At 67.3% G+C, this 12,688-nt stretch overlaps 3 protein-coding genes across 3 annotated transcripts; all 3 read right to left on the minus strand.

The window, feature by feature from the left end:
- Window positions 1-89: 89 nt before the first annotated feature.
- Window positions 90-1,578, minus strand: LOC137661996 (dispanin subfamily A member 2b-like). Its single transcript, XM_068397841.1, has 2 exons — window positions 1,369-1,578; window positions 90-566 (listed from the first exon to the last, which is right to left on the minus strand). The coding sequence occupies exons 1-2, from the start codon at window positions 1,552-1,554 to the stop codon at window positions 408-410; spliced, it is 345 nt and encodes a 114-aa protein (XP_068253942.1). The 5' UTR covers window positions 1,555-1,578; the 3' UTR covers window positions 90-407.
- Window positions 1,579-2,818: 1,240 nt separating this feature from the next.
- LOC137662003 (interferon-induced transmembrane protein 1-like) lies at window positions 2,819-4,443 on the minus strand. Its single transcript, XM_068397849.1, has 2 exons — window positions 4,163-4,443; window positions 2,819-3,069 (listed from the first exon to the last, which is right to left on the minus strand). Exons 1-2 carry the CDS (start codon window positions 4,388-4,390, stop codon window positions 2,902-2,904), a joined length of 396 nt encoding a protein of 131 aa, XP_068253950.1. The 5' UTR covers window positions 4,391-4,443; the 3' UTR covers window positions 2,819-2,901.
- Window positions 4,444-7,632: 3,189 nt separating this feature from the next.
- Window positions 7,633-9,137, minus strand: LOC137661991 (dispanin subfamily A member 2b-like). The gene is made up of 2 exons (XM_068397836.1): window positions 8,875-9,137; window positions 7,633-8,159 (listed from the first exon to the last, which is right to left on the minus strand). Exons 1-2 carry the CDS (start codon window positions 9,085-9,087, stop codon window positions 7,959-7,961), a joined length of 414 nt encoding a protein of 137 aa, XP_068253937.1. The 5' UTR covers window positions 9,088-9,137; the 3' UTR covers window positions 7,633-7,958.
- Window positions 9,138-12,688: the final 3,551 nt, after the last annotated feature.

Consider the following 12,688-nt stretch of genomic DNA (forward strand, 5'->3'; position numbering starts at 1 on the left):
AGAGAGCTGTGGGGCCGGCAGCGGGGGGAGAAGATGGGCAGGGTCCCTCTCCCCCTTCCCCGCTGTGAATAAGGTGCCAGGCGAGGGGCTCGGGCAGGACGAGCTTTATTTGTGGCAACAGTGACCTAGACACGCGTCGCAGCTGGGTTAAGCACCGGGGAGCCCAGCAGCCCCCGGCCGAGGAGCAAGAGGAGAAGAGAGGGGGGGCTGTGCCCTGCGCCCCAGCCTGGCCCACCCAGCCCCTCCACACCGCGCTGTGCTGGGACACGGGGGCTGGCAGCGAGGGGACGGGGCGTCGCCATCCCCCTGGGGAGGGGGGGACACGGGGGCATAGGAGGGGGCAGGAGGAGGGGGCAGGAGGAGGACCCCACGGGGTGGCAGCAAGCGGGGCGGTGGCTGCCCGGCGGTCAGGTGCTGTAGAACATGATGAAGATGATGACGGTGACGACGATGAGTGTCACCACGGCGAGGGCTATCAGCACGGAGCAGATGATGTTCAACGCCTTGGCACGGGCCCCGTGCCGCCGGGCACCCTCCAGGTCCCCCAGCACCTTGCAGTCACGGGCCTGGGGGGGACACATGGGGGGGCTGAGCAGGGGGGCACCCAGGTGGGGGCCCAGCCTGGCCCGGGGGTGGCCGCAAGGTGGTGCCGGGACCTCAGGGACAGCTCGCCCCGGGGCAGGGGGCGAAGCCACCGGGCACCGCCTGTGCCCCTGCCCGCAGGTCCGGCTCTCGGGGTGGGCTGGCTCGGGGGGGGGGTCCGGACCGGAGGGTCCCAGGGCAGGGTGGCATCGGGGGGCTCCGGGACAGGAGACCGGATCGGGGGGGTCCGGGACAGGAGACCGGATCGGGGGGGGTCCCAGGGCAGGGTGGCATCGGGGTGTCCCGGGATGGGAGCGGGGTCTGGGGCAGGCTCGGGTGGGTGGGTGGGGCATCGGGGGGGTCCCGGGGCGGTGCCAGAGAGGGCTGGGTCGGAGGGGAGCGGATCGGGGGGTCCCGAAGTGAGGGAAAGGTCCGGGTCGGGCTGGGTCGGGGGTCCCTGGCCGGGGAAGGGTCTGGAACGGGCTGGGTCGGGGGATCCCGGGGAATGGGGCTCCCCGGGCGGGGCGGGGGGACCGGATCGGGGTGTGGGGGGGGGTCTCAGCGCAGGGCTGGCGTCGGAGGGGGCTGGGTTGGGGGGGGGGTCTCAGCCGGGGGTCCCGGGTCGAGGAGGGGGTCCCGGGGCGGCTTGGCTCTGGGGACCGGGCTGGTCTGGCTCGGGGGTCCCGGGAGGAGCGGGCTGGGGGCACAGGCTGGCTCGGGGGTCCCGGGCCGGGTTGGCCCGGAGCGGGGGTGGCGGGTGGGGGTCCCGGACCGTCCCGCTCTCACCTTGATGGAGAAGACGAGCGCAGGGAAGCAGAGGCAGCCCAGGTAGAGCAGCGCGTAGCCCATGAGCACGTTGAGGAGCGACCAGAGCACGTAGTCGCGGGGCTGCCCGGCGGGGTCGCCGTCGGGGGCCGCCCCCCGCCCGGGGGGCTGCAGCGGGATGGCCACCTCGGCCTGCCGGGGCTTCATGGCCGGGCCGGGCCGTGCCGGGCGCGGAGCGACGGGGGATGACACCGGGCCCCGGCCCCGCACCGCCCCGGGGGCGGCCCGCGACCCCAGAGCGGGCGGGGCGGACGGGCGGCCCCCCCCCATCCCCCGGGGCCACCCTGGGGCTCGGCCCCCTCCGCCGAGGGTGCCACTGTCACCCCGGGCGAGTCACCCGGGTCCCTGCGCTGCCACCCGGCGTCGGCTTCGGGGGCTGGGAGGGGACTCCGGGGGGCTTGGGGACCCAGGGGGGGCTCAAGGGGACCTGAGGGACTCCAGGGGGGACTTGGGGGACTCAGGGGGGACTCCCGGGGTCTTTGGGGACTCAGAGGAGACTCAAGGGGACTTGGGGGACTCAGGGGGGACTCCAGGGGACCTGGGGACTCGGGGGGGGGCTCAAGGGGACTTGGGGGATTCAGGGGGGATTCAAGGAGACCTGGGGGACTCCAGGGGAGACTTGGGGGACTCAGGGGGGACTCCAGGGGACTTTGGGGACTCGGAGGAGACTCGAGAGGACTTGGGGGACTCAGAGGGGACTCAAGAGGACTTCAGGGACCCCAGGGGACCTGGGGGACTCAGAGGGGACTCCAGGGGACTTTGGGGACTCAAAAGCCCAATTTCCCCTTTGGGGAGCGGCTCCTTTGGCAGCGAAGAGTGGGGAGAGGCCACCGAGGTGGGGCAGGGACAGGGGGCTTGGAGGATGGTGTCAGGGTGCCGAAACGAGGGGCAGGCGGGCACAAGGCAAGGTGGGACCCCCCCCAGCTCCCCCGCTGAGCCCCGGGTCCCTTGGCAGAGCTGCGCAGCCGGGTGCTCCCGTCCCTGCCTGGGGTGGTTGATAACGGGGCAGGAGGAAGCACAGAGCCCGGTCCGGAAGGGGTGGGGGGGTCTCCAACTGCCCCAGCAGCCCGGGGAGGGGGGGTGTGTTTATATTTAACTGGTGGCACCAGCACAGCACCCCCTTTCCAAGCCCCTTTCCTCGCTCTTCCTCGCTCAGCTCTACCTCCTCTGAGTTCCGGGGTAGCCCCGGCCCGCCGAGGTGGGGACGCTTGGGGGGAATAATGCCTCCCAGAGCCCCAAAGCACGACATTTCCAAGGAGCAGGGTGGGGAAGGAGCTTTATTTGCTGCGAGCTCATCCCGTGCGTTCACGCAGAAGAGAGTCGTCTCAGTCAGGGTGCACCAGGAGGGTGCCTGGGGACAGCCCCGTCCCGGTGCGAGTGGGGAGAAAGGTCCCGTGGGAGCCGCACGTCTCCTCCGCGAGCGAGGCGGGGGGCTTTCGGGTGGGGGGAAGGAAAACCGAGGCCGCGGTGCCGCTGCTCCTCGGCGGGCCGGGGTTAGGGTTGCTTGTACTGCTGCAAGATGCTGAAGTACTGGTAGAACAGCACGATGCAGAGGATGGTCACCGCGACGCCCAGGCACAGCGCGATGGCGTTGAGGATCTTCGCCGTCCTCCCGTAGCCCGTGGCAGCCACCGGGTCCTGGGCGATCGTCCTGTCTCTGGACTGCAGATGGGGAGAGGGAAATGGTTGGGAAACGGCTGGGAGGTGGTGGCGGCGGTGGCGGTGGGCTGGGGGGCACACCCTGAAGCCTGGCACCGGGATGCACCGGGCTCTGCCGCACCCCACCCTGGCACAGGGGAAGCGGAGCTGGCGGCGGCCTGGCAGCGCGCTCTTAATGGCTTGTTAAAAGCCATCACGCTCGGCGAGACGCTGCCCAGTCCCCTCGGGACAGGAGGGGCAGAGCGGGCAGGAGCGCGGGGCCGGTCAGAGCGCCGGTGGATGCCGACACGCGCCTCGCTGCGGTTATCGGGGCGGCCGGTAAAGATCGTCCTCCTCCGAGGCAATAAAGGGAAAGCGCGCAGGGAGCGGCCGTCTGCTCTCGCAGGTGGGGGCGAAGCCTCGCGTGGCTTCGGGAGCGCCATGGCAGGGAGCCGGGGCCCCCCTTGTCCCCGGGAGGAGAGCTGGACCCGCCGCGCTGCCCGAGCCCCCCTTTCCCGGAGCACCGAGGGAGCACGGGCGGCCCTCGAGCGGCGGCTCTGCCGAGGACGTCGGGTGCGGAGCGGCGCAGTGGGGCTGGAGCGGGGGGAAGGTCCCGTGGGAGGCAGGATGGGGAGGGAGGTGGGGATGGGGTGGTTTGGGGCAAGCTGGGGCAGCGTGGGACAAGATGGGATTGGGTGGGACAAGATGGGACAGGATGAGATGGTGTGGGACAAGATGGGACAGGGTGGGACAGGGTGGGACAGGATGGGACAGGGTGAGATGGGGTGGGACAAGATGGGACAGGGTGGGACAGGGTGGGACAGGATGGGACAGGGTGAGATGGGGTGGGACAAGATGGGACAGGGTGGGACAAGATGGTACAGGATGGGATTCAGTGGGGCAGGGTGGGACAAGATGGGACAAGATGGGATTCAGTGGTGTGGGGTGGGACAAGATGGGCCAGGGTGAGATGAGATGGGACAGGATGGCATTTGGTGGGGTGGGACAAGCTGGGCCAGGGTGAGCTGGGATCAGGGGGCCCTGGCACGGGAGCAGGCAGCGGGCAGGACCCCCGAGCCAGGCAGGGGTTGGCAGGACGGGGTCGCTTTTCCCTCACCTTGATGGAGTAGATGAGCGCGACGAAGCCCAGGCAGAAGGCGTTGCAGAAGATGGTGTTGAAGAGGGACCAGAGCACGAAGTCCCGGGGCATGGGGATGGGCATGGGGACGGGGTCCGGCTGAGCGAACGGGGTGGTGGTGGGGTCGAAGGCGGCGGCCGAGGAGCCCGGCCCGTTCTTGCTGTAGGGCTGCATGTTGATGCTGACGGACTGGGGGTAGTTCTCCATGGCAGCCTGCGCCGGTGAGGACGAGCAGCGCGGGCACCCGGGCTACTTATAGGCCAGCAGAAGGGTTTGCCAGGGTGGGGCCACCCCACCTGACACCACGCAGGGCACCGGGGCAGGGCCCTGGGGGACGGGCTGTGGGGCGGGGGCCGAGGACCGGGCTGGGGGCAGAGCCACAGCCCCTGGTGTGGTCTGGGGGTGAGCGGAGGGGGGTGCCCATGGCGTGGGCGATGCCATGGGGTGGGCGATGCCACGGGGTGGGCGATGCCATGGGGCGGGCACCTCGCTTGTTCCTCTTTGCTTTTTGCCCTCTCGGGTTGATAAGCAATTTCTGCCCTGGGCGTGTCGGGCAGAGCTGTGGTGTTGGGGTTACTCCGTGACAATGGGGGCACGTGACATGGGGGGGGGGGCAGCAGGGAGATGCCATGGGTGGGGGGCAGCCGCCAGCCCCCCAAAACCCCCTCGCCAGCGGCAGCCCCCGCTGAGGGCTCCATGGGTTGGCACGGTTGGTTTCGAGGGCTTTCTCCACCCTTTGGTTGTGGCACCCACGACGAGGTGTCGCAGTGTGACAAGGTCTTGTGGCTGCAGAGAAAAGGGCTGACGGGTGGGAAAAGAAAGGAGAAAGCTTCGCGAAACCAGGGAGATAAAAACCACCTGAATCAAAACCCCCCAAGGCACAGAGCTGCAAACCACACGGGTTTGGGGCACAGCAGCCATCTCCAGCTCGGTGGCCAGCCCCTGGAGACCCAGCCCCGATATTTTTATGAGAAACGGGTTTTTCCCTGCTCAGGAGGAGTTTGTCCCAGGGGAAGGGCAAAGATGCTTGTCACCTCGTCACCTGCCCTTGCTGCCTCACGGGTTTTCCGGCTGTCCCCGTAACTGGGGTGCGGAGCTGAACGTCCCTGACGTCACCTGTCCCAAAGCCACAGGAAAGGGAAGATTAGGGTTTTTGCTTTTCCTTTTCCTCAGTTACTTCCTCGAGGTTAACGAGGTTCGTTAGGTCACGGTGATCATTGAGGAACCACCGTGGGAAGTTGGGAGGGGATGGGTGGAGGAGGGCGAGGGCTCGGCGGGGATGGGCGAGGGGATGGATGGAGGAGGGCGAGGGCTCGGTGGGGATGTCGGGGGGTCTTTGTGCTCCAGCCCTGGCGCCTGGTGCACAGCAGGAGTTTCAGGGATCTCCTTTCCCGCAACCCCCCGGGGTGAGCGGGATCGTGGCCGGTGTCCCCCGGACCCCAGCTCGGTGCCAGCCACCCCCTCGCCGGCGCTTCCATCTGCTCTCATTTGTTTGCCCTCGCTCCTGAGCAAACGAGACGCCAGAAAGCAGAGAGACAAAGTCCAACGCAGCCCACGGCTGCCAGCCGGGTGCCCCTGCCCGGCCCCGCTCGCACCCCAGCCCCGGGCAGGGGCTCGGCCCCGGGGATGCTCCCGAGCGGGGCCGGGCAGGGGTCCGGGGACACGGTGGGTGACAGCACCGGGGCGAGCACCGGCGGGGCGCAGGGAAGGGGGACGCCGGGGTGGCGGGGGGCTTTGTGGGCACAGAGGGAGGGGTCTGCCGGGGGGACGCGGGGTCTGTGGGACCCTCGGGCCGGGCTGAGCGAGGCTGGGGGCCGCCGCTCGCTCCCCGCTCGCTTCTGGCAGCGTGGCCAGGAGTTCAAGGGCTCGGTGGCCGCTTGCCAACAGCCGGGAGCGATTGCTGTAAGAGCACGAACAGGCTGTTCTCGTCCCCGGAGCACCCCTGCCCTGCCCCTCCCCGCTGCGGGGCCGCAGCCCCCCGGCACCGTGGGTTACCCAGAGAAAGGGCTTTGCTCACCCCGCTTTCACAGCCCCATCCAGCTCCCTCCCAGCACCAGCCCGGACCCAGCACGAGGGGCATCCCCATGCCAAGGCCCCCAGCTCCCCTGTGGGGACACCCGGGAGGGTGCTGGGGTGGTGCAGAGGGCGGGGGGCTGCTTCCCCCTCTCTGACTCCATCCTGCTCCCTACTGGGACCCCGCTGGCGGGTTTTGGGCTGCGGAGCATCCCCGGGGAGACGGGGGGCAGAGCTCCCGGGGGTGCACGGTGAGCCCACAGCCCCGTGCCAGCCCACGTGGGCACCAAGACATCAAAAACCCCGCGGGGCAGCGGCGTGGGGCGAGGGATTTGGGCAGAACAAGGTTGGATCCTGCTTCTGCCAGGGCTGCGGGGAAGGGAGGAGGATGGAGCGTGCGGGTGCGATGGGTGCAGCCCCCAGCCCCTTGTGCCAAGAGCCCGGGGGGTCGGGGCGATGTTTTCGAGCAGGGTTTGCTGCCCCCCCGAAGGCTCCTCGACCCCGCAGCTGGACGGGGATGTTTGATGCAGCATCGTGCCCGCAGGCAGCCCTGGTCGGCCGCAGCACGAGCGTGTTTGCTCTTACGGGAAGCAGCGGAGGAATAAATGATTCACCAGCAGGTCCGTGCCAGGGATCCTGCAACAAATAACCGTTGTGTTTTGCGGGCGGGATTTCTGACATCTTACTCATGAGCGGTTTCTTGGCAGGAGCCGGATGTTCTTGGGGAGAGGAAAGAAAAAAAAAAAAGAAAAAAAAAAGCTTTTTTCCCATCCTTGCGGGGCCCCAGCCCCGAGGACCCGAGTGCCGAGGGCGAGGAGTGGAGCGGGGAGAGGGGAAGCCGGGCCAGCGGCGTACCTGAAGCTCTGCCAGATGGGCTTGGGCCAGCGTTTCTCGCGGGGTCTTGCCCGGGTCACTCCGGACACCGCGGCTGGATGCTGACAAGCTTTGGAGGGGGGCTCGGGGGCTCACCCCACAAGCAGCCCTGCCTCGACGGCGTCCCCATGGCCCGGGGTCCCACCGCCCGGGGCTGAGCTGCAGGAGGCGGTTTGGGACGGAGCCCACCGCCCACGGCTTCCCCTCTCCCAGCCCCGCTGCCCCACACGGCTGCACCGTCCTGTTCCAGCTCATCTGGCCCAAGCCCTTTGCACAGCCCCCCCCCACCCCAAAATCAAGCTCGCTCTCAGCTCCGCTTGCTCCTACCCCCTCCCGAGGGTCAGTGAGGATGGGGGGGCTCCTGGTGACACCCCAACAAAGACGAGGTGCCACCCACATCTTGGCATCCCGTACGGGTGCCTCTTCACCACGAGCACCCGGGTTCACCGAGCCTGGTGCCCCCTCGAGCATCATCTCGTGCCGAGGGACGAGACCCCCGACCAGGCGCGTCCCCAGGGTGGACCCCGAACCACCCCCCTGCCCAAATGAAACCGAGCTGGGGCAAAAGTGAAAGAAACCTTTATTTGGTTGGGGTTTTCTCCGAACGAGGCACTTAGGATTATTCTTAAAGGCACTTGGGGCTACAAAGGCAGAGCGAAGCGGCAAGCAGCAGAGCACGCTCTTCCCCTTCGCTACGGGCAGGTTTTGGGGGCTCAGCGCCTGCCAGAGGAGAGGGGTCTCCTGGCACCTCCAGGGGGGCCAACGAGGGCTCTGGGGGGCTGCGAGCAGCAAGGAAAGCAAGACAGGACCCCAGCGGGCTCCAGGAGGCTGCGTGGAGGGCAACCCCCTGCTCTGAGGGGCGACGGGGCTCGTGGCAGAGGTCGGGGGGCTAAGTGGGGCCGCCGAAGGGGTGATACTCCTGCTGGCGGTTGAAGAAGTTCATGGCGGTGATGGTGCCGGTGGCGAGCAGGGCGATGAGGAGGATGACGAGGAAGACGTTGAAGAGCAGGGCAGCGATGTTCAGGTACTTGGCGGTGGAGCCGTAGCTGAGCGCCCCGCTGTAGTCGCCGAGGACTTTGCGGTCCCTGGACTGGGGGGAGGTGGAGGGCAGAGTCAGTGGGGTTGGGGGGAGCCAGCGGAGGGGGACGCCACGCTGGGCTGAGCCCCCCCAAACACCAGGAGTACCCTGGGGTGCCAGCTGCCCCCTGCCCCAGAGCCCTGCCTTCTCCAGAGCCTCCAGCCAGGGGCCAGGGGTCCATGGAGTGGGGGCTTCGTGGGGTCCACTGGGCACCCTCGGGTTTGGGGTCTGTGAGGTCCATGGTGCTACCTGGGCTTGGGGGCTCTGTGGGGTCCATGGGGGCTCTGTGGGGTCCACAGGACTCCCCTATGTTGGGGTCTCTATGGGGCCATGGGTCTCCCTGGGCTTGGAGGCTCCGTGGGCTCTACGGGGGCTCTGTGGGCTCCATGGGGGCTCTGTAGGGTCCATGGGCACCCCAGGGTTGGGGCTCTGTGGGGTCCATGGTGATACCTGGGCTTGGGGGCTCTGTGGAGTCCATGGGGGCTCTGTGGGGTCCACGGGGGCTCTGTGGGGTCCGCAGGACTCCCCGACGTTGGGGTCTCCATGGGGCCACAGGTCTCCCTGGGCTTGGGGGCTCCATAAGTTCCATGGGGGCTCCGTAGGGTGCTTTGGGCACCCCAGGGTTGGGGTCTCTATGGGGCCACGGGTCTCCCCGGGCCCGGGGGCTCCGCCGTGTCCCCGGGCCGCCCCGCGCAGGGTCCCCCCGCCGCCCCCCGGTCCCCCCCACCTTCACGGAGAAGACCAGCGCCAGGAAGCCGAGGCAGCAGACGTTGCCGTAGAGCGCCGTGCCCAGGGACCAGGCGAGGTGGTCGCGGGGGGGCGGCGGCGGCGGCGGCTCCACCGGCACCACGACGCTCCGCGGGAGCCCCTCCATGTCCAGCCCCTCCACCAGCGGCTCGTAGGGCGGCAGCGCCGGCCCCGCCGACAGCGACCGCTCCATCGCGGCGGGCCGGGGCCGGGGCCGGGGCTGCGGGGGCGGCGTCGGGGGGGGGCGGGCGCCCGCCGCCGGTTTCGTTTCCCGAAGGGGCGGACGGGGCGGGCCGGGGCTGCGGGAGCGGACACCCCTTTGCGGGAGAGCCCCCGCCTGCCCCCTCCGCCCGCTCCGCCTTTGGTCCCCTCCTGCCTTGTCCCTTCTTCGCCCCCTCTTTCTTTGCCCCCTTCTTCATCCCCTTCTTTCTTTGCCCCCTTCTTCTTCTCCTTCTTGCCTTGTCCACTTCTTCGCCCCCTTCTTTGCTTTTTCTTTAGTCCCTTCTTTGCGCCCTTGTTTCCCTCTTCTTTCTTTACCCCATCCTTTCCCCCTTCTTTCTTTGCCCCCTCCTTTGTCCCCTTCTTTACCCTTTATTTGCCCCCTTCTTTCTTTGCCTCCTTTTTCATCCCCTTCTTCATCCCCTTCTTCATCGCCTTCTTTCCTTGTCCCCTTCTTTGCCCACTTCTTTACCCCTTCCTTTGCCCCCTTTCTCTTTGCCCCCTTCTTTCTTTGCCTCCTTCTTCATCCCTTTCTTTGTCCCTTTCTTGCCTTGTCCACTTCTTTACCCCTTTCTTTGTTTTCTTTTTCTTTATTCCCTTTTTTGCCCCCTTGTTTTCCCTTTCTTTCTTTACCCCATCCTTTCCTACTTCTTTCTTTGCCCCCTCTTTCCTTGTCCCCTTCTTTATCCCCTTTTTCTTTGCCCCCTTTTTCCTTGCCCCCTTCTTTCCTTGCCCCTTTCTCTATCCCCTTCCAGCGTGGCCACCTGGGGTTCACCGTGAGCATTTTGGGGTGCTTGGCGAAGAAGCCCTAACTAAGGTCCCTCATTAGGGGAGCCTGACCGGCGCTGGGAGCCACCTGCCCTCCCCGCTCTCGGCCCCACGCCCCAGCTCCCCGCTGCCAGCGGGTTTTCGGTGCAAGCAGTTGATGGGACACAACTTCACAGCCCCCGAAGTTTCTCTCTCCATCGAGGGGAAGGGCTCTTGGCAGCAGCAGCCCTGGCCGGGGTTATCGTCCCTTTGGCACGGCGCAGACCGCCACTCCCTCGGGTTTTTGGAGGGGGGCTCTTCCCGGAAACCTCGTCGAGGCCGGGCCGAGCGCTGCTGGCGGGGGAGGCAGGGTGGCGTGCGAAGGGCCCGGGCTCAGCCCGCCTGTGAAATCCCCGAAATCCCGCTGCTGGGGGGAGAGCGGCTCCGGGCAGCGCCGGGACGGGCTGAGGCTGGCTGCGGGCTTGTCCCCGCCGGCTCTGCCACCTCTCAGGTAGCCCTTCAAGCAGCCAGGGACCAGCCCCGCTCTTGTGGAGGGACCCGAGCCCGGCTCTGACTCTGTCCCCCACAAATACGGGGTGAGGCGGGGAGGTGCCACTTGTTGGGGACATCGTTTGGGACCCGTGACGAGCCCCATGCCAGCTCCCTGCCACCCCTGAGGGCACCATCCCCCTGACAAAAATTCCCCTCCCCAACTATTACACCACTCAGTCTTTACAGGATGACAGCGTGCTTGTTAATACGTCTTAATTCACATTATACACTGTAATATAAGGAGGTAATAAAATTTTACTGGCAACTCTTGGGTTGTTCAAGCTGAAATAAAACAAACTCAAGGACAGCCTGGCCCGGGAAATGTGGACTTTGCTTCTCAGAAGCTTCAAGCTGTCCATGGGGACGGAGGACACCCCGGGACCACGCCGGCACCCCAGCCCCGCTGACACATCGTGAGAACCCTCCGGCATCGCCCGGCGTCACAGGATCGGGCCCCGGGAGCGTGGGTGCTCGTGGTGAGTCAACCTGCACCCGAGGGACTGAAGGGGACGGGAGCGCTCTGTGACGCCACGTTCGGGGTGCCCGCGTGGGCCGGGACTCCTGACGTAGAGGAATATTTGCTCTCGTAATTCCGTACGTCGCGTCCCAGCCTCTCGCCTCCGTCAGCATGGGCTAGTCAGGGATTTTTTGGGCCATCCCACCGCCGTTCCCAAACCTCCCAGGTCCCCATAAGGCCGCTGGTGGGGTGGGGAGAGGCCAGTGGTCCCCAGCCGAAGGCTGTGCCAACAGCCGTGCCCCAGCCCGCTGCCTCCTGCTCACCTCGCTGGAGAGGTGCAAAAATGGGGGGAATAACGGATTAATTCCCTTCCACGTCCCTGTGCAGAGACCCCCTTCGTCCCGGCCTCCTCCTCCTCCTCCTCCCGGCTGGGGCAGCCCCGCGAGCCCCCGCAGCGCCCGCTGTGCCTTCGCTTCCTAACGAGGACCGAGCCTCCTGCTCATCCCCTTTCCCTGCCTGTTTGTCTAAATTGGGCTTAATTATGAGCTAATTAACCTTCCACGTCCGTAAGGGAGCTGAGCGCAGGGAAATGCAAACCGGAGCGCTGGTGCCCTCTAGTTTTCCCAGCTGTGAATGGATTTTTTTTTTTCTCTAATAACTAATTTCTTGCGTGTTTCTGTCCCAGCCCCAAGCTGCAGCAAGGAGGAGCTGCTGCCTCAGCTTGTGGAGCAGGAGAAGAGGAAAAAAAGCATCCGATGTTTTCGCTACTGCGCTGTGGAGGGAAAAACCAGCCGGTGCAGCGGTGAAGTGAGTTGTGTCCGGCCTCAGCCTGGCTGAGCACAGGCGGCCCGGGGGGCGCAGGGCCGTGGCCCCGAGGAGCAGCCCATGGTCCGTAACCCTCGGGCGGGGAGGCCTTGGTCGCCATCAGCATAATTAAGTCTGATTGTTAATTACTGTTAGGCTTTGCGCAGGGCAAGCTGTAGCCCTCGCGCTTCCAGACGGCCCCGCCGGCAGAAGCGGCCTCAGCCCCGGGGGGTCTCAGCCCCTATGGGACCCCTACCCCCAGCGAGGGGGATCCTGGGGGTCCCAGCCCCTGCCCCTATGGGACCCCTGCCCCCAGCGAGGGGGATCCTGGGGGTCCCAGCCCCTATGGGACCCCTACCCCCAGTGAGGGGGATCCTGGGGGTCCCAGCCCCTATGGGACCCCTGCACCCAGCGAGGGGTGATCCGGGGGGTCCCAGCCCTTGAGGGACCCCTGCACCCAGCGAGGGGGATCCCGGGGGTCCCTGAACCCAGCGAGGGGTTATCCGGGGGGGTCCCAGCCCCTGCCCCTATGGGATCCCTGCACCCAGCGAGGGGATCCTGGGGGTCCCAGCCCCTATGGGACCCCTGCACCCAGCGAGGGGGACCCGGGGTCCCAGCCCCTGCCCCCATGGGACCCCTGCCCCCAGCGAGGGGGATCCTGGGGGTCCCAGCCCCTGCCCCTATGGGACCCCTGCACCCAGCGAGGGGTGATCCTGGGGGTCCCAGCCCCTATGGGACCCCTGCCCCCAGCGAGGGGGACCCGGGGGTCCCAGCCCCTATGGGACCCCTGCACCCAGCGAGGGGGATCCTGGGGGTCCCAGCCCCTATGGGACCCCTGCACCCAGCGAGGGGGAACCCGGAGGTCCCTGAACCCAGCGAGGGGTTATCCGGGGGGTCCCAGCCCCTGCCCCTATGGGACCCCTGCCCCCAGCGAGGGGGATCCTGGGGGTCCCAGCCCCTATGAGGTCCCTGAACCCAGCGAGGGGTTATCCGGGGGGTCCCAGCCCCTGCCCCT

Source organism: Nyctibius grandis, chromosome 4 (genome assembly GCF_013368605.1).
Source record: "Nyctibius grandis isolate bNycGra1 chromosome 4, bNycGra1.pri, whole genome shotgun sequence".
NCBI classification, from domain to species: Eukaryota; Metazoa; Chordata; class Aves; order Nyctibiiformes; family Nyctibiidae; genus Nyctibius; species Nyctibius grandis.

What these genes read in the sequence shown, in the direction of transcription:
- LOC137661991 (XM_068397836.1), bottom strand. Translation starts at nt 9,087, where the DNA reads ATGGAGCGGTCGCTGTCGGCGGGGCCGGCGCTGCCGCCCTACGAGCCG. An exon ending in CGCTGGTCTTCTCCGTGAAG is followed by an intron (nt 8,160 to 8,874) that starts GTGGGGGGGACC and finishes ACCTCCCCCCAG; the next exon opens with TCCAGGGACCGCAAAGTCCT.
- LOC137662003 (XM_068397849.1), bottom strand. Translation starts at nt 4,390, where the DNA reads ATGGAGAACTACCCCCAGTCCGTCAGCATCAACATGCAGCCCTACAGC. An exon ending in CGCTCATCTACTCCATCAAG is followed by an intron (nt 3,070 to 4,162) that starts GTGAGGGAAAAG and finishes CCCCATCTGCAG; the next exon opens with TCCAGAGACAGGACGATCGC.
- LOC137661996 (XM_068397841.1), bottom strand. Translation starts at nt 1,554, where the DNA reads ATGAAGCCCCGGCAGGCCGAGGTGGCCATCCCGCTGCAGCCCCCCGGG. An exon ending in CGCTCGTCTTCTCCATCAAG is followed by an intron (nt 567 to 1,368) that starts GTGAGAGCGGGA and finishes TGTCCCCCCCAG; the next exon opens with GCCCGTGACTGCAAGGTGCT.